General features: G+C 33.7%; 2 protein-coding genes across 21 annotated transcripts in view; both read left to right on the forward strand.

The window, feature by feature from the left end:
- Nucleotides 1–124: 124 nt before the first annotated feature.
- On the forward strand, nt 125–11,023 carry LOC106178933 (SIN3-HDAC complex-associated factor). Of its 7 annotated transcripts, none has more exons than XM_086999005.1 (6): nt 125–271; nt 4,034–4,277; nt 5,361–5,535; nt 5,803–5,910; nt 8,236–8,398; nt 8,697–11,023. In XM_086999005.1, the coding sequence occupies exons 2-6, from the start codon at nt 4,050–4,052 to the stop codon at nt 9,040–9,042; spliced, it is 1,020 nt and encodes a 339-aa protein (XP_086855131.1). In that variant the 5' UTR covers nt 125–271; nt 4,034–4,049; the 3' UTR covers nt 9,043–11,023. The 7 variants fall into 7 exon arrangements, with proteins under 7 accessions (XP_086855131.1, XP_086855132.1, XP_086855130.1 ...); XM_086999006.1 differs by lacking the exon at nt 125–271 and adding an exon at nt 417–959; XM_086999004.1 differs by lacking the exon at nt 125–271 and adding an exon at nt 422–849.
- Nucleotides 11,024–11,283: 260 nt separating this feature from the next.
- LOC106178930 (uncharacterized) overlaps nt 11,284–27,685 on the forward strand; it is a 29,785-nt gene continuing 13,383 nt past the window's right edge. For 5 of the 14 annotated variants that reach the window (XM_013562314.3, XM_013562309.3, XM_013562317.3 and 2 more), the window contains exons 1-5: nt 19,750–19,931; nt 20,414–20,516; nt 26,190–26,270; nt 27,140–27,188; nt 27,395–27,477. In XM_013562314.3, the coding sequence (XP_013417768.1) occupies nt 19,852–19,931; nt 20,414–20,516; nt 26,190–26,270; nt 27,140–27,188; nt 27,395–27,477 (396 nt within the window). In that variant the 5' untranslated portion in view covers nt 19,750–19,851. Of the gene's footprint in view, nt 11,449–12,841; nt 12,895–13,221; nt 13,290–13,342; nt 13,528–13,818; nt 13,842–14,956; nt 15,129–19,748; nt 19,932–20,413; nt 20,517–26,189; nt 26,271–27,139; nt 27,189–27,394; nt 27,478–27,685 lie in introns of those variants that run through there. The other 9 variants (XR_015331699.1, XM_013562303.3, XM_013562310.3 and 6 more) reach the window with 8 other exon arrangements.

Consider the following 27,685-nt stretch of genomic DNA (forward strand, 5'->3'; position numbering starts at 1 on the left):
TGCCCTTGGTTTCGTTCTCATTTGTAGGAAAAACAGACTCATCCTACATTTTCGGTCAATCAATAATGATGAATGATAAGCCTGCCTACATAATCGCACCCACTAACTTCCTTCTGCACTTACTCACGTAAATGTTTATTGTTTACAGCTACTCATGAATATGTATTAAGGTCGAGACGAATCATTCATTGATTTAATATTTGCATATGAAGCGAGTCGCGCATGCGCCTTCATTGACCTAAGGAGAGAAACAAGAGTACGGCAGCGGAAGGTAATATTTTTTGAGAAATATATTTTTTCGTGATTACAGGTGACAAATATTCTTTTTTATGTTCACTGCTATAACTATTGTTTTAGAACTTATAAAATACAGGTGCTGTCATACGTGTGAATAGTAACGTGAAGGACTTTTTGGGCTCTCCGGCACATGCCGATGCATTGATCGGGAAAGAAGTGACTCACAAAATTAGGTCAAAGAAAAAGCACGTCATTTAAGAAAAAACGACAAAATATGCCGGTGTGGTAGAGAACTGTAGAAGACTGATGACCCACGAAAAAGTGAAGCTAAAAGTACAAGTTGTCAGGAGTTTCCAATGGAATTTTCAGATATAAACAAAGAGTCTCCTTTGTTCGCAGTGTTCTGCCAATCAGGTCACGACTTGACAGGGAGGTCCCGCCTTGCAATGAGGTTCGGCTGAGCATTGCGGAATTAGACCACAAAACACAGATAGTAGAAGTTAGCGAATGTTTGTTTAAGCTGCAATGCAAATTTCCTCGAGCATAGGTTTCTGAATTATGTACTGACAACGAGAATCAGCTGGAAGAGGGAAAGCGACAGAGAAAAATAAGGTAACATGTGGATTGTTATTTATAGCTGTGGAGAGTTCATGACCGGTTACTGGGTTTTTAATCAGGTCAGATTCAGGCAAGCAGTTCGTCGTACTAGGTTGAGGTGAAAGGTAATAGTTGATAACTTAAATATTGACATGAAGTCACGTACTTAAAAATAACAGCGCATAATATCTTATTTAGTACTGTCCATGCGTCAGCGAGCTGGGCTGACGTCTCAGATCTTTAAATTTGCTAGCGTTGGGGTTTTTTTCTAGGCGAAGATATTTTTCAACGATTCGTTCTTGCCAGATCGACAAAGACAAGGCAGTTTTGACTGTTGTATATATAGTATATATGTCATTGAAGTAAGTAGAATTTCCAAGTTAATTGCGTTTAACTTTGTGGGGTGTCTGTGTTTCAAAATTCAGTTTTTTTTAATAGATTGCCTTGTTAACCATATGTCTATGAAGATGGCAGAATATTTCAGTCATGTGTTTAGGGAATACACATATTAGTAGCAGGTATTCTGTGTTTGTGAAAAAAGAGCGTGAGCACAGAAACGTTTTAGACTATGGTATACTGTTAACTGAATTAATGGTAGTTAACATCAGGCAGAAATCGCACTGTAATAACTCAGAAAGAAATTGAGGTGCTATTTAAGTTGTATCAAGTTGTATTAAGTTGTCAAGAATGTATTACCATGTATGTAATACATTGTTGGTTATATATGGTATGTATATGTGTGTGTTCTACAAAATGGTCAAGTCAAATATGCATGTATTTCCTCACCAAACAGTCTTGGAAGCCAGTGATATTACCAGTAATTCTGGTCAGCATATTCCAAATGATAACCTCCCCCATAATTAACAGCTTCCTTTGCTTTGTGACATTTTCAGTATCAGTTTATGTATTGTTATTATGTAAATTAGATTTGGTACTTCTTCCCTGAGGTCTCTCTGAGGGGGGAACTCACAAGGTGCCAGAACTGGACACCAAAAGTTATATAATCCACTCTCAGCTCTTTATTAGTCCTGCCTCTAAGGTAATCTGAGTTAACCTTCGGTATTATGTAATATTAGAACATTTAGTATGGTTGTGGATTATTCTGGCTTCCTTGTGAATGAAACTTAAGGCTGTTTGTTGTACAGTAACAGCAAGGAAATGGGTTTTAGCATCACGTCTCATTTTTTTCCAGGAACAAAAGAGTGTTTAAGATTTTATGAAGTTGTTTGTTTACATTTTTTTATTCTGATGGCATATAGGGATACATACCGTGTGCATTGTTACCTTCATGTTGATGTCACAGGCATAAAAATAGCAGTATCACATACTCTAAGTTTGATCCTACAGGTCAGAGGTAATGAAAATAGATTAAAATTTGCACCTGGCCTCATCTTCTTTGTGCTTTTTAGAGTTACTGGTGGCTATAGAAATGCACAAGTTCAGATATATTGACCATTTGCCTAGATAGATTTATACAATACTTCAAAAGTGGTTGTGTAATTTCCTAACTCATTGATTTTTATGATGGACAGACAAAGAAATGTGCATGTCACTTCCAAAAATGTATATATCATTGTTCAGTGCATTAATTTTGTAATCTGTGGTATGAAACATGGCCTTTTTAAAATTCAAAATATCCTCTTTGTAATCTGAGCTCTTTGTAATTAGTGTGGAGTGAGCGTATCATATAGAACTGATTCAACATGATAATATGTAGGTCTGAGAGATGTTATGTATGTACCTTTGATGTTGTATGGAAATTACACCTTAATGTTGCCACCTCAGTTTTGTCCTGCTGTGCACAATATGTGCACCTCTATAGTATTTCAAAACAACATTGACCAATATTTATTTGGCATAGCTTGTGTGCACAGTTAATTTCAATTTTGCATTGCCTATCAGTTTTGCTTTTCATAGTGTGATATCAACATACCTTTTGTGCCCTTCCTTTAAAATATTCTTTATTTGGTTAAGTAAGGTTATATGCACCGAGTGGTATATGTACCTCAAGGTTATCACGTATCATTGTGTGTACTTACATTGGTTGTTTATGAACTAGTTCTGAGAAAAAGTCAATGATCTGATTTCCATACAGCTTTGTGTTAGCATTGACAGTAGTGCATATACTGTATATGGAAGTTTGTTTGTGTTTTCACCGGGATATTGTTATACTAATTATTTAATGGTAATAATGTTGGATGTGGAGAGTTGCCAACATTCATTGCCCTTATATTGTTTGAGTGTGACAATATATATTACAAAATCATATGATAAAAATTTTCATGGAATGTGTCAGCTTAGATCTTTGTGAGTGAGGCATTGTGGACTTTGAACTTTCCTTATTTTCACATACAGGCAGCAGAACTGTTTATTTTGAAATTTGATTCCTTTGTGCTCCCTAGCCTTAATTTATTCAATGACTGAAGTCTGAAGTATCTAGAGTTGCTCTTAGTGCATGCTCCTTACATATTTTGCTTAGCTGTATACTTCAAGTCTGAATTTAATTGCACTTGTTCAGATGTCAGCCAAAGATGCTATTCTTATCTAACATGTGTTTGTTATGTGGAAGTCAAAAATCCCCTTTGTATATGAGTGTATGTCATTTTTACATGAAAAAAAATGTATATATGCTGTAGATTTATGATTTACAGTTTGCATTGTTACATCGAGTGATTTTGTCTTTATTAACTATTTTGAGATTAATACATGTTGTTATGGGTAAAATTAAAACTAATACTGGTTATGGTTGGGTTTCTGTCTTTACTATCTTGGTGGTGATAGTGAGTGGGTGCATTAACGTCATTATTTTCCGTGGAAATTTAAAGAGGTGGTTGTGGTTCACCAGCATGGTGAACCAGAGGTCAAAGACTGGCCAGACATTCTTTGCAGCACACGAGAAATGTGTTGCCACAGTTGATTAATTCTTTGTTGACTTTAACGGTTCATCACACTGGACATCTTGGTATGCATTATATACCTAACCAATTGTTTTGGTAAAGCTACATTTTGTATGTTCATGGCATAAGGGTTGTGGTTGATATTAGTATGGTCAGAGATTATTATTGAGCCCAGTGTAATGTCTGTGTAATAATTTTTAAATTTTTCTAAAAAAATTTGTATATAATATTATATACATTTATTTGTGTTTTATCATTTAGGTGTTATAGAGTAAAATGTTACCTTCTTTTCATAATTACAGAAGACCAAGACGCATTATGTTCAATTTCCATCGTCCCAAAACTTACCGCAGCCTCACGGGTTGCTGCATTTGTGGTGCAAAATCATCTAGTTCAAGATTCACAGACAGTAAACGCTATGAAGCAGACTTCCAGAAATGTTTCCGCATGCATGAAAGGAGAACAGGAGATATATGCAATGCTTGTGTGCTACTCGTAAAAAGGTGGAAGAAACTTCCTGCCGGTACAAACAGACATTGGAATCATGTAAGTAGGGCATTGAGTTAGTTATTTTTAAAAAATGTGCACTCTAAAAGATTACTTGAGAAAAGAATAAGACTTAAGTATTCTGTTGACTAGCACAAAGCAAAATAGTTTTGATGTGAGAAGCTCTTAAGAAAACCATTATAGTAGGTTTCAGTATAAAAACATTTAAACACTATTTAACCTTGAACATTGGGAGTTGGATTGTTTTGTTCATATGTTACTAGTGCCATTATTAGTGTATTGGTTCCCAGATGGTTCATAGCATGCCCTTACCATATCATAATGCAATTGTTTAAGATCTTTATCTCCATAACACTTTAAAACCTTTACTTTCCTGATGTGGTGCTGTGAAACGGCTCCCACCTGCACCTTATCATTGTTATGATTGCTCTTAAATGTTAATTAAGTTGCAGTCTCCCCTATGTTGGTAAGATAAAAATATGGCCTATATCATGCAACAAAGACAATGGTTAAGTTATTAAACGCCCTATTGTCACTAAGCTCTGAAAGATGTAATACCACAGACTATATTGTTTTCCAAATTGCATACTTGTGTAACTTGCTTATGCAGAATAAATACATAAGATGCTAAAATAAGAGGTATAGTCTCTTGTTTGATCATAAATGACACCACATCATTTTGTACCAATTTGGAATGGTCTGTTTGGCAACATGGGTAATCGTGAATAATGCTGTATGATGAAATTTTTCCTTTATTTCATAAATGTGTTTGTATTTAATTTTACATTCATGGCTGTAAAAGTAAAAAGGCATTAACATCAACTTCCCTGCTGAAGGATTCTAGCGAATTGGAATAATTATCTCCAATATATTTATTATGGTATCAACAATTAATTCAAAAGCTATAGAACTTTTTTCCAAGAAACAAATGCATGACTTATATAAGATTTTTAAAATACTGGCTTTGACTAACGCAATGTATTGGCATCAGTACTTAAGTTCTCAATGACAGAAACAGTTTTGATACACTCTCAGTCAACAAAAAACTTAAACAACAACATTTTACACATTTAAAGTAACTCTTTCTTCTCCTCTCTAATGCCAATGACTTTTTTGCTGCAGGTTGTAGATGCACGTGCTGGCCCAGGTTCACGTGCACTCATGCTTCGAAACAAGCAACAAGGTCCAGTATCTTCCCCAAAAAAGAAAAAATCTCACAGTAAAGATACATCAAGGAATAAGCACAAACACAAAAAGAAGCGAAGACCAAGAATTGATTCTGGAAGTAACTCTGAAGGTAAGCAAAAAAAAAAGAGAATAAGGAAATTGTCAGGAAACATGGAAATCAGAAAATGAATATCTGTTGTATATGAACTCACTCTTAGGATAACATGTATAAACAAACATGCTATTAATAACAGTAAGCTAGTACCCTTGCTTCATTTAATTTGAAAGAATACTTTACTGATACAATAAATATTATGGATATATCATGCTTGAAGTGCATACAAAAAATTCCATCAAAACAGGATGACATTCAACAAATATCATCAATATTTTTTAGGCCATGTCCTCAAAGAAGTAACAGTTATTTGCGGTAAACAGATGTTTTTCCCTGGCACGTATAATCTTAAAGTACAAATGTCTTGTCCTTTCAAAATGACTCCTTCAGGTAAAGAGGTATCCTGCTGTGGCTTGTATAATCTATGCCCCCATCCACATACCATGTCCCTGCAGTAGTTAAGTAATACCTCTCTAGAGAGCAATGCTGTATTTCCTTAGACAGTAAAAAAAACCACAAGTGATAAATAAAGCCCCATTGACCTCATTTTATCCCTCACAACTCAATACCTAAACTACATACATTGCTTCACCTCAGATGCCCAGCCATCTATAGTTAGTTCATAGCATAAGGCTATAGCAGGCTGTGTCCTCAGATGAGGCACAGAAGTGAATTAATACAGTACAAGTTATTGACCCAGTCCAGCATAAGAAGTCTAGTATGCAACACTGAGCATTTATCACTAATATTGTTACTTTATGCCACTGATGCCATTTTTGTGGTTTACTAAAAGTCAAACTACTGCATATACCCAAGTAGGTTGAATTGTGTTATGTGGAGTACATGCAGATAGTTTAACTTTTTGTTGTTATTTGTATCTTTTATTTAATTTTTTTATTTTCCAATGTGTACAAAAATATTCTGCCTACAATTAGTTTCAAATCATTTGAGTTGTCTTACATTAATAACTCACACAGTGATATAAACCATAGCACAGCTGGGGCAAGAACATATTTTTATGACAATATCATTTTGTTCTTATAATTAAGTTGGCATGCCATTTGCATATTAGCCTCCTGGTAATTACTCTGAATGCAAGTTATGGCTGTACATTGCTATTTCCGCAGGGCCTAGTGGTTAAAAACCTGTTATGTTACCTGTACAAGACAGGTGTCACATCATGGCATTCATGTTTTGAATGCAAAAAGTGGAAATGCATAAAATATACTGTCAGTGTTATATATCAATGTAGGAATGCATTGTTTGGTACAATTAATAATAAGTAAAGAATAGGTCAAACATAAATATATGAAAAGAAATAAAATATTTAATTGCTTATATACTTCCCTTTGATAACTTAAGAAATTGCAAGTAGGCTCAAGCACTTTTTAGCTTTTTATAATCAAAAAATTTTATTTCTAGACAAAGTCAACTTCAAGGGTTAAAAGAGAAAGCCCCAGTCAGTCATTGCGGGTTTGTTCATTGTCTCATATGAAAGAAGTCTAGACTGCTATGCAGTGCCTGCAAACAAGCACATGTGAGAAACCCAGACACAGAAGCCCCTGCAAGTAAAATCAATACTTAAGTGTCTGCTGGAGTAGCATTGCCCTACACTGGGTCATCTCAATAGCAGGCTTTGTGAGGTGACAACCAGCTTGCTTGACCTTACCCTGGCCTGTCTATATTAGATGAGATAAATCCTGCACCTTGCATCAAAGTAAACTGACAGTTGGAATTTTAAGTGTATGCTCAGCAACGTAATTGCTTCCCTGAACTTTTGTTGACCTAACATCAAGAATCTTGGCTTCACCACCATCATAGCAAAAGGGTTATGAAGTTCTAAAGGTATAACAATACAGATAGTGTATGTATTCTGAATATGTACCATGTAATATATATGTCCTTAGGGGAGTGAGGGTTAATGAGAGTAATAAAGGTAAATGTAAAGTGCATTTTGAGATCCCCAGATACGTTTGATGCAAGTGTAATTTTGGAATATAAAGTATTTAGTGTATGTCCTTCAGAGACAGGCTGACCCAAGATCACAAGTTACCAAATGTGACTTCAAAAGTAGCACCTTGAATTGTACCAATATGAATAAGTAAAAATGCTAACTTCCGTGGCTTCATTGACAATTATACAGTATATGGTCTTACCAATTACTGACTGCATAAGGTCTCATGTCAAATTCATTTTGACTAATATTCCATATTGAATTTTTTTAATTGCCCATATATTTGACAAATCTCCAAACATCATCCTAACACAAACATACATTTGTTTTGAGTCTGTTTTGTTAACAGAGTTAATGTCTATACATTTATTTTTTTTACAGTTGAAAATAAGTACTTAACATGATTGTGCTAGTTGTCCCTCACTGATTATCATGTCTCAAAAAACGCAGTTGAGTAAATTTCCTGTCATAGGTCTCCACTTGAAAATGTGTATGACGACTTTCCTTGATAAATGAAAGTGGGCTTTTTGATCACCTTGAAATATTACCAATGTAGCAGACGTATCAATGTCATCAAGAACCCGTTATCATGATGGATAAGAATCAAATTTCTCATAACATGATGGCCTGGTGCACATTTTCATCTGAGACAGATTATCTCTGGTGTTTTTCCATTGAAATAGACATTTTTCAGGATGGTTTAAAATGTATATGGGTTTGACACACGAAGGTTTAATCATTCTCATTTCTGTTGCCATCAGGTGTAGATGAAGGCTACAGTGAGACATCAGGACCTCCCTCTGTGAATCGACAAAGTCCAGAATTGAGTGAATCTGAAGATGAAAACAGCAGAGATTCAACATCGAAGTACAGACAATTGGTGTCAAAGCTCAGTCCATTCCTTGACCTTAAATATTGGAAGATGTAAGTTAATGGGGAGAGAAAATTGTTTGATAAATAATTAACTTAGCCATTTATAATCTATATATATATGTAATCTCACTGTTCTCAACCTCTTACCCTTAAAAACTGTAGTTTATTTGGTAGAGGTGAGTTTCCAGTGGAATTTAATTATTTGATTATCATTGTTTTTCAATTAGGTAATTTTTTTTCTCCCTTGAGATTATGTAGTGGACATTATTAATCTTCAAGATCATTATTTTGCAGTACTATAGGCATGTATTATGTCATTGATAAATCATTTATTTTATCATTATTTCAGGACTCAAGTTTGCTGTGGTATCATATTCAAGGGCTTAAATGGAGAAGTAATGATTGATCCATCACTTCTTAAACCATGTGCTGGATGCAGAGCTTCCAAGACAAAGAAACAGACAAAAGAAAAGGGAGTGGAACAAACAGAAAGCATGAAAACAAAAGAACCTCAGAAAATGGAACAAGACGATGATGAAGAAGATGTTGTTGATGATGAAATGCCTCATTTAGAGGCAGAAGTGCCATACACTAATCACCAAAAATCCAAATTTGAGTTGCCGCTAGATCTGACTTACAAAAGTACCCCTGCTTTTCTCCAGTCAGGCCCTGTGCCTTTGGAAGCAGAAATCTAAGTTAATGTGAATGTATGGATCTCTTTTTTTAAAATTGTAAACTATTTTATTTCTAGAAGCTGAGCAAATGAAAGATAAGTGATGGAATAATTTTGATTTGAGCTACATCATTTGTACCTCTGCTCATTTAGATCTCATTTGCTGCAGATGACATTGAAAAATATCTATTTCTCACACATGGAACTGTGTGATAATGTTGTCATTGAACTGTGCTCAATACAATCAGTCCATTTCCTTATTATTTCGTTTTAATGTTTTATGTGTATTTTTGTCCATCAGTGTGATGGTTGACTGTATTGTAGGCATTGTTCAAGGTGTATTGTGATTGCTCACCAATTGGTGACAGTGTGCCAGGGCATTACGGACCTCACTTTGTGATCAAAATAGAACAATTATAGTTGACTACCTCTGTTTCTGTGAGCGAGAGGAATTTGTTTTAATGGAAAGAAAGTGTTTGATGGTGTAAGTTATGTGGAGATGTTGACTCAACACATCTTTGGACTGAATGTCAGTATGTGAGTTATTTTTTAACAATAATATGATGATTAAGGAGCTTGCCTAGAAATTTTAAGCAACTTTGTGTACATTATCACTTTCACAGAAGAATTAGAAATGATTTTTCTATTAATTTGTAAATGAAGTAAAAGTAACACACCTCATGCAAATGGTTTTAACATCGTCTCCAGTTATATTTGTCATATTATTTGTGGAGAGGAATACAGCAGCACTGTGTAAAACTGAAGCATGCCAAAGATATCTAAAATTATTCATTTTAATTTTCCAACAATGACATAACACATTTGATTGTGATGAACAGTAAGCAGATGTTTATATTCAAAATTTTAGAAATAGAAAATGGTCAATTAAGTTTTTTTTTTCTTCCATATCAGATCCATGTTGGTTTTATTATTTTTTCTTAAATTTCAAACTATTGTTTTGGTGTGTGATATTTTAATGTGTAGAATATACTTTTGAATATCTATGGTGCTGCAGCTGCCTCTGCTGAAATTTTATCAGCCATTTTTCTACTTTGTATAAATGCTTGTTTTAAAACTGAACTGCTGTTGCTTAAAAAAAAAAGAGCACAATTTTATCTCCACCTTGATTCTATGAATCTGAGGGATTTTTATATCAGTGTTTATAGAAAAGTATTATTTATAGTATATCATGCAAATACTCCAACTGAAATTGCTAAACAATTGACACTCGGTTATGAAACGACACAACTTGATTTTGCTGTGAAGAGAGCGGCTGCTTACACAAATGTAAGGTATAAGTGCAGAGGTAAAATGAGAACTTTAAACTGAGATATATGTACAATACTATTTAATATCTGTCATTTTATAATGACATTTTAATTTAAATGGTAATCTTGATATTTTATGTAATTGTCTATAGCAGAATGTGTGAACTGATTGATATTTGGACAAGTGCAATAATCGCAAGTGATTGTGTGAATATTTCAGCTAGAGCTACATTACACAGGTGATAACAACTTCTTGATGATCTCAACATGTCCTTTAGAATCAAAAAGAGTTACAGCAATACAATTCAGAATGTTTTCATTTTATATTGAAAAGGAGGTAGCTCTGTTGCACAATTTTGTGACTGTGGCCAAGAAAAAGCTTGGGTTTGGAAGAAGTGAACCTTGCACTGATATATATATATATATTATAATTATGACAGATTTTGAATTAATGCTGCATATGTGAAAATTACCTAAATGGGCTCAGGGATTTGAATAAGACAAAAAAGATGTTTTAATCAGCAAAAGGGAGAGTGTCATGCTCCTAATAATCACTGCAGGGTTAATTTTGCACCAACACAGGTCATTATTTGATATGTAAATATGTCATTATCATTCCTTAGTATTTCTATATATTGTAACATAGAGATCATAGATAAAACTATTTATGAATTAAAAGTAGATTTGTATGTTATATGTCGTGATTTAATGTAAAATAAATAAATTTTATCTTCATCATGAGTTGTCATTTCTAATTTCATGAATGAAATATGATCTTTTCATGACATCAGAACTTGCTAATAGAATGAGTGACAAATGGTGATCTAGTTTTCAGTCACGAGATATTTCATTAAAGTTCGTTTTGATTCACTTCTTTTAAGTGAAAAAAATCAGACATAACAATTTATATAAATCGGAAAATTTTTCATGTGTTCTTGTTTTAGCTGAACGTGATAGAACATGCAAGCATTCCATATCGGTCCTGATTGCGGTAGAGGAGATTTTATGGAAAACCCGGAAGGAATTCTGTATGTGATGTATTGATAAAATTGGGTCAATCTCAATAAACAGCTTTTCTTGTGATTGCCTACTTTCAAGCGCTTCTCTTGTTATAAATAGTAAATCGTTAGCGGCTAGGGTCCGTTGGGGGAGAGTAACAAGTAAGTCATATTTGTTTTGTAGCTTTATATCATTCTCAGGTCTATAACGGGTTAAATTTTGGTTTGCCATAAATACAGTAATTATACCACAGTGGTCCGCGTTCTACATGTAGATCTAAATCATATTTTTATGTCTCAGTATCCTGCAAAAATTATTATCTTTTTCAATCAGACTTTAAAAACAAAATATTATCATATTAATATACCTTAATGTTTCTTTGTGGAATGTCGGGGACACGTGGCGGTATACAGGTAAAATGTACATGTTGATTTGTATTCGAATCTTCTATTTGTTAAAAAAATTCAACGAAATCATTTCTTTGGTTACCACTATATAATAACAGGATAGTAATTATGGTACAAACCACCAAGTCCAAGTGCAGGTCCGGCAATGATTCTTGAGTAGGAGAAAATTGTTCTCTTTTTTATTCTTTTTATTGAGAAAATTTTGATTTTTATGCTAAAATCCTTGTAAGTGTACAATGTGTGTTTGTGTGTGTGTGTTTGTGCCGGCCAGGGGGGGGGGGGAGGGGGGGAGGGGGGGGGGGGGAGCATACTGCATATATAAGTACCCATCATTATATTGCATACATGTACAATGTACCATTAACACTCACATATCATGCTGCAGTACTAGTAAGTTTATTTATCCTCCAGTTATGCAGATTACTGTAGTTTAATTTCAAAACCCACTTCCCTGTTAATTTGTATAAAATAATCTTGGTACCTTATAGTGCAGCCACTGGCCTGACCAAATAACATCACAAGCAAAAATTATCCAACTTGATTTATCTGCATCATTACTGAACATTATACAGTAAAACAAGACATTCATGTCATTGTTTGAATGCTTACATGCTTATCAGCGTGAGATATCTGGCTAGCTGCTCCAGATAATATATATATACAATTAAATTGATTCAAATCTGCTGCAAAAATACCTTTATGACCAGGATTTACAACTTCAATATAATTTCATATAGAGTTAGTAAAATTGCTTTTTGGATTATTTCTCCACATCACTTTTAGGTACAAAACTTTTTTCCTTGCATACTTATAATTAGCCATCCCTCTTTATATATCCTAGATAATACAATGTACATGCATGTCATATGCATTTTATTATTAGCATATTATATTGACATATCAACTTTTTTCTTTTATGGATAATATAAGATGCAGTACAAGAATACATATATATGAAGCTTGCACAAATTGTTACTAGTAAGCCTCACTGTTGTATTTAGTTCACCTCATAAGTCATTCTTTTCCCTAGGGTCAGCTGCATATACTCAAGGTTCTAATATCTTACCATCAGATTCAATTATGTGAATCATTCTTTAAGCAATACAGTGCCATAAAACATTGCAGATAGACATAGGGATGAAACCACAAGAGGCTTTCTAAAATGCCAAGTAATCTTTTTCAATCCAGTAATCTACCCAGGTATGTTAGAAAGATATGTTGGGTTTTCATCGTTTTAGGGCATGAAAGTCTCAAATATGGATTTTGATTTCATGCTTATGTTATTTCACTGGTATACAGTTTTCAGAGAATTTTTATCCAAATTATGCATTTGTTATCATATGACATTGAATTAAGAGGATAGTTGATATTAGAATTTAAAGTTGAGAACAGCCATAGCTGCATGACCCCATGCCCAGTTTATTGAAAGGTTGTCTTGTAAATTTTTAGAAAATTTATTTTATGTTGGAAAGAAAAGACAAGTCATTCCTATTTTCCATAACTCTCAACATCCTGGTCACCTGAGGCCTTGGTCATTTGGTCATGCAATGCTATTGTGAACACCTTGACCTACCAGGGAAGTTAAATGAGCTCAAGTAATTCAACTATCAGTTCCGCATTTCTTTATTTATTAGTCTGCCATGATAAGAATTGTTTGCATTTCTTACTGCTTGACATTATACATTAACCTAGACTAGAATTAGCCATAGTTTACTACAAGTTCAAGGCTCATAGGATGAAATATTTCATGAATTGGCATAGGTTGCAGTTTTAAATTGTTGATGGGAAGTTTGTTTGAGATCACATTTCTTCACAAACCAACCATTTGTTCAGGTACTGTATTCAGTTTGATAGCTTTAGATATATATACAAAGTAATGTAAAGTACAAATATCTATTATCTTTATTAACTTGGATCTTTTTTTTTTTTTAGTACATCGGAAAGAAGGTTCATTTTGAGTAGATCCAAAAAATACCTTTACAGCCTGATGGCTGTGGTAGTACATGTACTTGTAGCAGGCTTGATTATATCATAACACCTGAACCTGAGATGTGATCAGGTCAGTAGAGAAACCTAGACAAAGCAGTCATCAAACAACTGAAGGTGGTCCATGGATTTTTTCAAAGTGAAACTTTTTTCAGTTTTAGGTATATCACTCCTTATCTCTATGGTATGTTTGCTTATTTATTAGGGTTACATGTATATATCAATCTGTAGTGAGCCATGTATCCTTGGTAAACTTTCTTTATGGATATAATACTAGTAACCAACTGATGCCACGTACCTTAGGATTTCATATACTGAGTAGACTCAGTCAGTGCCAAATACTTTTCAACTTAAAGGCCATCCAAGTCACCTGGGTTCAAGAATCTACTGGCCCATACTTTAATTCACTGGCCAATTGTCAAAATAATTTTACTTTTACAAATAAGAAAAAAAAAACATGGTCTTTTCAAAGGTTGTAAAAAAAGGATTCAACCGTTAACCCTAACACAAAAAAAAGAAATGGAGTACATGTTACAGCTGAAAAAATCCACTAGTAACTGAAAGTTTTTCAGAAATTTCACCAGCCCCAATTTTTACTGGCAATGGCAAGTGGGGCAGTGGTTAACATAGCAGACTGTAGACATGTAGAAAGATATGATTACTTGTTGAGGAAATCACACCTTTTTTCCATACTTAATATAGTTGTTAAAACAAGTACAACACTTGTGCATCTCATGTTCCTGTAGTGGTTACTTACTGGTACTTGAGTTTGGTGTCCAGGATGCAAACAGGATACTGATCAATCTTCCTACACTTCCTTTAAGTTCTTTCTCAATCATGTTATCATTGTTGTAGTTTCTCATCCAGGAAGTTGTAAATTAATGCTGTCTTAGTTGAATTCAACATGTTTTAAGCTGAATGGATTTCTAAATAAAGACGCCCCATTGTCTTAAGAGTTTAAACTTGACTTTGCACCAGCCTCAAAATCCTGCATTACTCCTGTGAACATATATGCATAGTATTCCTTACAAAGAAAATTTGTTTTTTAACTTGAAAAGTTATCCATTACCTGAGATCTCAAGATGACGTTTGTGTTAAGAAATGGGAGGTCGTTTCTGTACAAATTCAGAATAATGTATTCCTTTATGGAGTAACTCAACCTCTGGGTTTTAGCGAAAAGATTTGACTTTATCCACACAAGCGTAAGTGTTCATTGTTGGAATGAAATGTACAAGGAAGGTAAATAGTATAACTTTGTGATGCATACCAGAGTTTTGGGAGGAAGATACAGGCTCATATGGCACAGACACTACCTAAATCCAGGGGTTAAGTGCATTGGATAAACACACTGTAAAACTTTTTTCGTTAAAAACTGAATTTGACCAAATGAGCACCAGAAGACAAAGGCATTTTAGATTCTTTGTTTCCAAAACGGGGACCTTGAGGAGGTAGGTTATCAGTTGACAGCCTGGATCCCAAAAAGCATTTTGATTTAATAGCTGTATTCTGCTCCGAATCAGTTTAAATTTGTCTACATTTTAAAAATAGTTGCTCTACTATTTCTATATATATATATATATATATATATATATATATATATATATATATATATATATATATATATATATGTGTCAAAGGCCCCGACCAAATCTAGTCCTATGCATAAAAAGCCCAGACCCCATGTTGATTACGCCCTGGCTGGGCCCATTCTTTAAGGTGTCTCTGCATTGTTAACAGCATAATGGGCAAGTTAATTGACCAAGTTAATTGGCCAAGCTTTCAGTTTGTTTGTATGGCATGTACAAGGGATGTCTCAGATCATATATATATATATATATATATATATATATATATATATCAAGCACTGGGTTGGAGCTTTACTGTGTCCCTCCTCCTTTCATACCTTATATAATCTTAGGAATGGAAGGGGCAGCATGTATAACAGGGACTAAGGGACCATTCCCACAGATATTTGGATCGATCTATCTCCCTTGAGAGTCTCACTAAATTGCTGTCAACTTGGCCAGCTTGAATGTCTGTCACGCCTAGTAAAGCTATTAGGGGGTAATTATCTTTCCCCCCTAGCTGACTTGGTAGGCGTGACAGACATATAAGATGGTTAGTTGATAACAATTAAGTGAGACTCCCCAGGGAGTTAGATCAATCCAAAATGGATCAATCTGTGTATGGGAATCCAGTCTAAGGCCCCATTCCCATGGACACCATTGGTCTACGTACAGAGTACATCAATCCAATTCTGCAATGACTCCTGCTGAATAAAATCAGATTAACACACCTCCTGGCATTAAGTAGAATACAGAAAGGCTGGTGATTATATGATTACATTCAAAACAAGAGGGAATCCCCACAGGGTTGGATCGATCTACTTAGACCCATGGTGCCTATATGAATGGAGTCTAAAAGATATATAAAAATAAACAGGGACTAACTTTGAATGTTGTCATTAAAGCAATAATAACTCTTCCTTTGAGATTCAAAATTCTGCAAGAAATACATTGTAAACAAAGCATGGAAATATATTCTATTGCATTTTACCACTAAAACGGCCGTTATTGTAGTAAAACTAAAATCTGTGCTTGTCAATAGGGCTTTCGATGCCTTTCTTCTCGGTCGTCAAGGCATCTGTTGCCAATGATGTTGGGATGTCACGCGGATTCTCGCGTTGATTCGAGACCAAAATAACTTCTGGCACGAAAAGCCTGATGCAATACGCAGACGTAAGTTGCGAGTTTTTGTACAGTGCGCTGGATAACGAAAAGCCCAGAATAGCACACATTGTAGATATAAATGCATTTTGAGCAATAAGACGTATATATTTTATGAATCTTGTATTATTGTTATGTAGTGTTGTTGTTGTCTGCTTTTCCTGCAGTTTTAAGTAGGTCACAAGAAACTATCGCTCGATATCACGTGACTATGCAATGTCAGAGTGGGCTCCGTCAGTTAAAATCTCTTAAGAGATTTTAACAAAAAACCAAACGTTTAGGAAAAAACCCTGGACTAACTTTGAATGCAGGAATGGGGTCACTGACCATTGGTAAGTACGGGAAAATTGCCGTTTACTCCAGGAAAATCCAATTTTTTGGTAAAAATGAACAGTTGTTATCCTTTTAAAAAAAGCTATATATCTCACCAGGCCTTCTTATGGCAATTTCTAGCCATTTTTTCATACTTTTGAAGAAGTCAATCTGTTGCCTTGTTGTGTTTTAAAAAGTTACCTGCTATTTGGTTGGCTCTTTTTAGTTAAAATCATAATCAGATGGCCTGCTGAGATACCTGTAGTACAGGTTGTATGTACTAGATTTGGTTTAGCCATTTCCATTGGAAAATGGCCTTTATTTGATTTATATGGTTGACATTTTTTATCTAAATGAAGAGAGGGCAAGCAATAGGAAGTGATGCATACTGGTCTGGTGTAAAGAGCTAGTTATGTAATATATAGAAATGTCCCTCTCCTCTTTCACTATAGTCACTTATTCTGTTATCTCATCCATGTAGTTACATATGTGTACCTCCCATTTTAACATGTGTGGGACAGTATTTTGGAAATAAAGACTGTTTGTTGCAATTGTTTTCCTTCTGCTTTTTTGTGCATGCATGTGTTTTATTCTAAGGAAGGTTCAAGCTCATATTCTTGTAATAAATCTTTGCTACAAAGTCTTATAACAAATTTTGGTCACACACAGATTTTCTACCTTGAGCTTCTATTTTTATGAGCACCAGTTTCTTCATTTTCAAATTTAAATGTCAAAATGAAGAAGGTGGTCCTTATCATTTTTAAGCCTGGGTTATAATATTTTTATCAGTTGTTAAAGAATGTATTTTGTGTTTATTTTAATTATAAAAATGTTTTGTAATTTATAGCTTTGCTTGTTTTTGACAATGTGCCAAGACCAAAGCGTACTGATTAATATGTGTCACAGTTTACTGCTATGGCCCCAACTCTTGTCTGATTTTTTGTGTCACAGCCTGCCACTAGGGGAGCCACAGTCACATTATATATATATATATATATATATATATATATATATATATATATATATATATATATATATATATATATATGAGGTAAGAGAGAGTAACTAAGAAAATTCTTCTAGAAGATTTTTTTACGTCAAATGGGATTTTTGAATTTTTACAAAGTAAATGCAAGGGTTGTGCTTATAAACTCAGTGCTTCAAGAATATCAGTTTTCTGCTCGCGCCATCCAGGTATATTCATCTGTTTACTATTTTTAGTGACTCAGAACTTTTCTGATTTTTTGTAAAAGTTTTGCACTTTTTACCAAATTAAAATATGTTGGTTTCTTCTACCACCTAGGCTCACTGCAATGCAACTCAAATTTTGCTAAAATGTTAAAAAAAAGTTCAAGAGGCAATTTATAGGAGTTTTATATTAAAGCCTTAATTTTTTCTTTATTCTTTCAGATAACCCTAAACAATGTGTAAAGTTTCTGATATCATTTCAAGTTTTATTATTACTAAACCTGCCTATGAACTGTTTTTCAATGGATTTCAAACTACAAGGAATGCATTATAAGAACATTTCTTTGTTTGAGCCAAATAAGAGCTGCATTTAATCTGGACTCTATGATACTTTTTTTTACATGGGCTAATTTTTTTATGTCGGAAATATAACTGAAGTCTATAACCAAATGTTATATGCATGCATATGATGCATTGTATGAAGTACAGTTATGATTATATAGGAAATTGATTCCCAATTATCCTGCAAATATTTTGACAACAGCAACTAATATATCTGGCAATTTTGATATACATGTGTGTTTTTCATACACTTCATGTATGTGACTGCTTATATTGGAATGTTAGAGAAATTTTGATTTCAATTTAACTTCACTCTTAATGACCTAGATGAAATAAATGATTTGATTTTCCTTTGAGTTTACCTTGCTCCTGAAACTTCCAGGGCTAGGAAAAATGAAAAGCAGTCCCCATTACACCTGTTATTAACAGGCAGTAGATGAGCAAGACCTGGAAGTTAGTCATAGTTATACAGAACTTGAAGTCAACAAGTTGTGATTAAAAAGGCACATGTTACCACATGGGTTGATCTAGGAGGTCAAACTTTATTTCATTTGTCTGTTTATTTTCACAGGGGCTATTATAATTCCAGACAGTTGCCATTTGCATTTGAGGAGAAGTCCTACCATTTGATTGTAGAGTTATCTCGTCTTGATCATAAAATTATATACTATGGGTTATTTAGGAGCATAGGAAAAAAGCAAAAATGCAATACAAGTTTTTTATGTATAAAAAGTGATATCTAATTATTTTTTCTTTTTACAATATCACTATAATACAGCTGGTAAGTTAATTTTGATAAAAAAATGGGAGAAGTGTTTATTTTCAAGGTTTTATTTTAATTCAGTGAATATTTAGATATATATGCATACCTTATATTTAGATATCATACTTGCATGACAAAATGAAAAGATCAATCCACTGTTGAAACAAATTGAATGATTCACTTGTGTACAAATAATTTTTTTTTCTGGATTATATATGCTATACAGAAACTTGGATGAAACTTTCATGCTACTACTTTATTTTAACAGCTGCCAATACCTATCTTTAATGACAAACTTATTCTTTGAAATAACATCTAAGCTGTGTCAAGAGTTCAAAACTTAACTGCAGTTACCATGTCTGTGGACTTCAGTTGGCCTAAATTATCTGCCATAAACTTTGAGCAATTTTTCAGTTCAAGTCCAGTTGAGATATGCTTCTGAAATTGTGATAATAATGGCAGGTGAGAACTTCATCACCGTTAAAGTTATATGGTTATTTGGTCAACAAGTTGAAAGATATGTCTATCCGGACTGCCTGTTGATCAAATAACTAATAAACAAGTGCGAGGTCAAGGGGTTCCCTCTGGCAGACTCACTGTGAAGGAATTTCATGTAAACAAGTTAATTTTGGATATTTTTAGAGTTTCCAGTCTACATCATAGTAAACAGGAATAGTGTTTTGTTTGGACTAATATCTGTGTTACATTACAGTGATTGTGTACAGAAAGCTCTGGGCTCATTATCTCATTTGATGCAGTAGAGTGAGATTAGTCACTCCAGCATAGCTTAAATGGTCATGCTGTTAGGCTTGGTTAAGTCAGTCAGAGTCAGCAAGGGCTATGGGCAAGCCAATAAGGATAGGGGCTCTTAATCCTGTATTAAACACTGAATATTGGGATTATTGGAAAGGACTTATAAGGTTGATAGCATAATATCACTAATCATTTTAGGTGCTACTTTACTGTACTGATGATATCACTTGTATCACTTGCTGTCATGTTAAGATTTGAATAATGATTATTATCAGTTGGTGTGTAAATATACAAGGATAAATGTATGTATGTAATTCACTGGTTTATAATACAGGAGGCATATTTTGGAAGTTAATATTGAGAATATATAAAAAAAAGGGACTCTGATTCCTAAGTTAATGATATAAGATGATTTTTAAATCAGTTTGTAACATCTCTGATGATACATGTATGTATCATTGGATGTCAGTTGTAGATTGTTTATTTTTAGACATACACCAGTGCCAGTTAGTTCAGGCCAATCTCTCTCTCTCTCTCTCTCTATATATATATATATATATAGAGAGAGAGAGAGAGAGAGAGAGAGAGAGAGAGAGAGAGATTTTATTATTATTTAAAGCAATCTACAGATTTTCTTCATTTTCCTTAGGAAACCCCATGCGAGTCTGAGCATAATGCCTACAGATGGGAGACGGATAGACCGAATTGAGTGTATACAAGTAGAAAAGAGAAGCTACCCACAAAAACATCACGTAAGTTGACTTTTTTGATTTGCAGATTTCTTTGAAATGTATTGCTAATTTATTTTGTTGAAATACTTCAACATAGGCTTGATAGAGTATTGGAAATGGCTTTATTATAGATTAAAAGTTCTCCAGATATTTAGAATTCAGTGTCTGTTATGCACTGTTAAATGTACCCTTTTAAGGACACGGGTCCTGTTGGTCATAGGTGGGATGGTCTGTATGGTCTGTGTTGGAGAAGTCGTGCTGTCATTTCATACTCCCTTATCAACTCGTTTTATGACCATATCACATAAGGCTGTCACATAAACCACAGGAGTCAAACTTGATGATACTGACTTCTAGTGGTGTTCTTATAAGTTTATTGGCCTAAATTCATCCAGTGTTCAATTGATATATCATAATTTTTGAAAATGAAAAAAACTGTTTGTTTTATTTGTTCAATTTAGTTGAAACTTAATTTTTATTAATAAGTAAGGATTGCATATTGTGGTAATAAGCAAATTTCTTATACATGCATGTGCCCCAGCATCACCAGGAAGTATCATTTACTCTGTGATAATTTGTTTATATCTACAGGCACTGTAGTTGGTTCAGTGCTCTTACAGAAATAAAAGGGTGAAGTGATGACTATGACGCACTTTGGCGTTTCTTGTGACATATGGCCCACCTATTCAGTTGTCAACATGTTTTATTGAAAAAAAAATTTAAATAAATAAGCAAAGCAAACCTCAGCATGTACTTACAAACAGAGGCTGGGTCCTTTGTGACAAATGATTTATGTCATGTTGATTTACACATACGTAAATCTTTCCATTTCAATCTTCCTTATTTTCAACTCACAACACAGAAAATATGTAGATCTACCATACAATATTTTCTGTTTGATTTTTCTTAAAGTATGCCTATCCATGTTTATATTCACAGTGGAATTTCAGATCCATGTTGTTTAGAAATCTGAATATAAACCAGCATCATAGGTATCAAAGTTTATTAATTATAGAACAAATTATATATTCAATTCATTGGGTGCATACATATTGTAGACAATCTTAAAGTAATGATTTAAAAGAAGACACATCTTCTGGACTCCAGTCTCAGATTGGAACATCTGATGTTGAACTTGATAATTTTTGCACATATCTCCCTGAAGGTGGGCCCAGCTCAGGTCATGCTCCTGCATACCAGGTAGTGTGTCACAATGGCAGTGTATTTACCTGTATCACTGTCCTACCACTACCAGTCTGAAATGAATTCAAAAGAGCAAAAAAATAGATTAATGAAAGAGGTGGATACGTTGTGTAAGTATGAACTAGGTACCTTTAATTTCTTTTTCCAAAACAGGGAATGAGTAGGCCTGTAGAAAAAAACATCTAGTTCTGCGTCACTTCTGGTGACAGCGACACAATAGGTGTATACTTTAAAACAGCCATAACTGATCTAAATTTAGCTGCTCTACTATTACATCAACAGTTATTACACGAATATCAGATAAGTTTGCCAACTGATGTCCGTGAATAGAAAACAGTTATGCTATAAATAGCAAAGGGTTAGAAAAAGTCAAAAATGAATAAGAGTCACACAATTGTCATTTGATGATAATCTGAAATGGATATTCAGAGTAGTCAGAGTTAATTGTATTATGGCAACACTCCTTCAATAATATGAAGTTAACATCCTTGTCAGACTTTTCATACCTGTCTTTTACAAAACAGGAATTAACATACTATTGACTGTGTAATATATATATATATATATATATATATATATATATATATATATATATATATATTTTTTTTTTTTTTTTTTTTTTTATTGTCAATAATATCAGAAATATCAATCATCATACAGCATTTCGTTAACATACATAAAATATATACAGTGGGAAATAAGCACAATGTGAGGAGGTCACTGAAACACGTTACCCAACAAATTCCATCGTTCAGTATATTCTACATATTTTCCATTACTTATATATATGTATTTTTCCATTTCGAAATAGTTTTTTAGTTTATTTTGTAGACCTTGAAAATCTAATCTTTTTTCATTCATTCTTTTTCCATATATATAATACTTCGTTACCAGTATGAGTATATTAATGGCTGCACATTTTATATCGTTTTTCAAAAACAATATATCTGCTAAAGAAAAATTAATATTCAAGAGTGCTTTCTCATTTATCAAGTTTTTTAAATCTTCCCATAACGGTTGAACCAAATCACAATAAAAGAACAAATGTTCAATGCTTTCATTTTCCTTTTCACAGAAAGAACACAATGAGCTATCTTTAACCTTAATTCTTTTAAGAAATTCATTTGTTGCAATAATTCTATGTACTATTCTATATTGAAACCATCTTAAAGTCGTATCTTTCGTAAAGTAGAATATATTTTTATTTATCATAGTCCAGTCTAAGTTTTCATCAATATTTATTTTCATCTCCCATTTAGCCTCAGTTGCCGGTTTACAATACGCATTACTAATCAATATGTCATATATTGACCGCGATCCCTTAGATTCTTTACAGATTATTTCTATAAATTTAGGTCTGTAGGGTAGCGCCAATTTGACGTTTTCTTCCCTTAGCTGTGGCCACCGTTGTGTAATTGCAGTCTTAACTCCGAGAAATAATGTAAACGGGCATTTAATGTCATACTGGGAACTAAATGATTCGAAAGAATGCGGTTTTCCACTATTTTCAAACAGGTCATTTACTATATTTACACCCCTGTCATTCCAAGACTTAAAATAAATATCATTATTATCTACCCTCACCTCTGAACTATTCCATATAGGCTTTTTCAAAATATCTTTCAGATTATCTGAACTTGAGATATCTCTTTTAAACTCCGCGAGATAAAGAACGATTTCTTTCCAAAAATAATTGGTCATGTTTTCCGCGCACCTAACCAAGTATAAGTCTCCCCGATCAATAAGTCGATTTATATTAATATTTTGTGTATCTATCATAAGTCTAACCCAATCTGTGTCATTTTTTGTCATAAGTTTCCTTATCCAAGTTAATTTTAAGCTTTTTATAAACGTTTCTATGTCAATCATTCGACAGCCTCCACATTCTATTGGTTGAATAAGCACCTTCCTAGCTATCCTATCCCTTTTATTTTTCCAAACAAATTTAAAAAGCGCGTTTTCCAATCTCTTTATCGTTTCATCTTTTGGTTTAGGTAAGGAAATAAATAAGTGAGTAAATTTGGATAAAAGTAAAGTTTTCGTTACTGTAATTTTTCCCAAAGGGGTTAAATTTCTCCTATTCCAACACGTTATTTCCTTTTCAACTTCCAATAATCTATCCGAGTAATTTAAGTCTTCAATATTTTCCAAATTTGCATTAAGTGTTATGCCTAAGGCCACAAAATTGCTATTTGTCCACTGCAAATTATATTCGGGGCAAAGAACCTCGTCTGAACCGCGTTTAAGTCCGACCCAAATTGCTTTTGTTTTTTCTATGTTAGGTTTTAAGCCTGAAAATTTGAAATATTGTTCTAATAGATCGAGGGTGCTTTTCAAGCTATTTTCCGTGCCATCAAGGTATATCACCGTGTCGTCTGCGTACTGAGACAAGAGATATTCTTTTTCTCTGATACGAATTCCTTTAATGTTTCTATTATTTCTTAACAAAATGGCCATAATTTCTGCACATAGATTAAATAAATATGGTGAGACGGGATCTCCTTGCCTGCATCCGCGCCCTATCTTAAAGAAGGTAGAAAAAATGCCGTTCTGAATAACGCAAAGGTTAACATTTTGATTCATTGTTTTTACCCATCGTATGAGATCATGGCCAAAATTGAAATACTTTAGAACTTGATAAATAAACCTCCAAGAAATCGAATCGAATGCTTTTTCAAAATCAATGAGAAGAATCATTCCAGGTATATTATAATTTTTACAGGCCTCAATTATGTCGTAAGTTATTCTTGTATTCTCCCCGATAAATCTACCTGACAAAAATCCTTTTTGGTTCTCATGCAATATTTCTGGGAGGATCGGTTTTATTCTATTTGCTATACAACTGGATATGATCTTATAGGTTACATTTAGTAGCGTGATTGGTCTCCAGTTTTTTAGATAATCTCGTGGTTTGTTTGGTTTAGGAAGTATATTTACAATTCCCTGTCTTTGTGTAATAGAGAATTCGCCCCTGTAAAATCCATAATTAATTGATCGTACAAAATAAGCTCCTAAATTTGTCCAAAAGAATTTGAAAAACTCAATCGTGAATCCATCTGGACCGGGAGTTTTATCATTTTTCATAGCCCGAAGGGCAGCACTAGCTATATTATATGTAATCTCTCCTTCCAGTCTTTGTGAAATAGTTTTGTTAATTTTATTGACCTTCAAGTCTTCTAAAGTAACTTCAAGATCTACCTTTTCGAGAATGTCATCTTTAGATGCATATAGCTGTTTATAGTAATTTTGAATTTCAGAAAGAATCTCTGCCTGGTCTGTTACTATTTTATTTTTCGTTATTCCGCAACTTTGTTACTGTTTTATTAATATAGTTCCTTTTTTCCAAGGCACAAAAGTATTTACTAGGTTTTTCGCCATATTCGACCCACCTAACGCGGGAGCGTACTATATTTCCCTTTAGTTTTTCTTTTCTAAGTTCCTCTAAGTCTCTTTTATATTGCGCTAATTCATCAATATTTTCATTATTTTGATTTTCCAGTTTACTAATTTTTTCTATTAAATCATCCTCAGCCTTCTCCCTCTCTCTTTTCTTTGCCGATGCATAGGATATAGAATGTCCCCTTATATTTAAAAGAAGTTGCTCAAAAAAACGCTGGTCGTCAATAATAAACGATAGTATCTCATCGTCAATATTTGGCACAGCTTCTCTTAAAAAGGGAGTGGCCGCATATTGCATTTTTGTTTCATTAATTACTTTACATACTAGATCTCTATACTCTTTATCTTTAAGAAGTAGGTTATTATGTTTCCAAAAGCCTTTACCGCGTTTAAAAGAAGTGAATTTCACAGTCATTTCTACTATAGCATGGTCTGTTCTATATCCTGGCTTGATTGCAATGTTTTCAATCATATTGAGTAATTCAGATGAAATTAAAAAGAAGTCGAGTCTAGCTTTTTTAACTGGATTGCTAGCCCTCCATGTATACCTTTTCGCTTTACCATGTTTTAATCTCCAGGGATCATTTAAGTTGTGTTTAGCTTTTATCCCAAGTACCTTCTCTCTGGCTCTAGGATTATTCACAAACCTATAATTATAACAATCTAATTCTGGCTCCTGTACAAGGTTCCAATCACCTGTAATCAACAAAAAATCATAATCTGAGTTAATTATACACTGATCAATATACTCATAAAATTCTGGCGTGTCCTTATTTGGACCATATATATTAATTAGCAGCAAATTAAATTTCTCAAATAGTAAAATTTCTAAAATAAGAATATTTCCAATAGCATCGCATTTACTTGTTAACACTTTATACTCAAAAGTATTACTAAACAATATCGCCACGCCTCGAGCATTTGATCTGCCTGGGCTTAAATAAATCTCAAAACCCCAACAACTTCTTATTGTATTTTTCTGGCTTTCCGTGAAATGCGTATCTGTGTAATATTTTGATATGATCCTTGCATGTTTGATCTATAAAAATATCATCATTCAAGTCAACCTCAAACTTTTTATTTTCATATCAGGTTTATGTTTTACAAGTTATATGGTCAGATGGAGAGAAGTATCCAATCTACAGAAAATACAGCCAGTTCTTCGACTTGAGGGTAAGCTTTATTAGGAATTAAATTTGATGGATATTATTTAGTTTTTTGCATCCATCAGCCCCTGTGAAATTTGGTTGTGTCTATGTTTTCAACAAATTATACAACAGGTTTTTATTTTCATTTGTCCAAAGCAAATAAACTTTAACAATCACTGAATACTTTTTCATGAGTTATATATTTGAATTCGCCTGTATTTTTTTTTTTTTTTTGGGGGGGGGGGCATGGCAAAACCTATGTCATTGTGGTAATCCTCTATCATCACTCATGGTGGTGGATGACCACAGAAATAATGCACTGTCAGAACTGTCAGACCAGTAAACCAGCAACCTGTACTGATGTGTTCTGCAGGTAGATTACAGCGAAATACTGTTGAAAATAATCGTCTCAACTTACAATATATTTCCAATAAAAAGTAATTTTAGGCTGTGCTCAGATTAAAAATTATTGGTCCAGCAGGATCGATCTATCCAGCAGGAGTTTTCACTACAGCACAGTCAGTGTAATTAGCTAAATTGTCTGGCATGCCCCTGCTTGACCAATAACTTTTAATCTGAACACAACCTTAAACACTAGAATACACATTTAATAAATGCAGTACAGTTTTCATTCTTTGTTTTTAACTATGCTGCTAGTGCCATACAGTCTTGTTTTCACTATGTAAAATGTTAAGGATCTGTTACTTGTTTAACTCAGAATAACAGCATGGTAACAATTTGTAGCTGTCGGGTATGCATCTGTTTGAATTTTCTGTCAAATTCATTTGCCATGTATATATATCTCCTTTTGATTTAAGTTGTAGCCCGAAGCTATATACATGAGATTAATTTATAATAGATTGATGTTTGCTTTATTCTCACTGTGTTTTTCAGGCTCAAATGAAGGAAGAACATGCTGATGCAGACATTCCAGAATTACCGGGTAAGAGAATAAAATCTGTGAACTTCCCTTGATCAGCATGTGTGATGCTCCTTACCAAGAATTTCCATTTTATTTCAAGATGGACTGAGATAATGTATAAGTGCATGGGGCATCTTCTTGAAGTACTTTCTCAGTGCAATTACTAAGTTAAAATTACTAATATTTCTTCACATTGCATGTAATTTAAATTTATTGCCTTTTTCCAGGTATATCTCTGTTTTTACGAGGAGGCCTTTTTCATGATCATGTCATAGAGAAGAAAAGAAAGTCAATAGAAGACTTTTGCCAGGTTTGTATGTGCTCTTGTAGAATAATGAATGTCAAAATGGCTACGTACCTTAAGTGTCACTGTGAAAAATTGTGATTAGCTCTGATTTCCCCACACCTACAAGTAATCAGTGAATAAAGGTTATTTGATATTTTCAAAGATACAAACAAAGTTGGTAATAATGTGGCATTGCGCTCCTTGATATAAAATGCCTTTCATCCAGTATGTT

The sequence above is a fragment of the Lingula anatina genome, chromosome 1 (assembly GCF_051362555.1).
Source record: "Lingula anatina isolate TDL-2025a chromosome 1, LinAna3.0, whole genome shotgun sequence".
NCBI lineage: Eukaryota > Metazoa > Brachiopoda > Lingulata > Lingulida > Lingulidae > Lingula > Lingula anatina.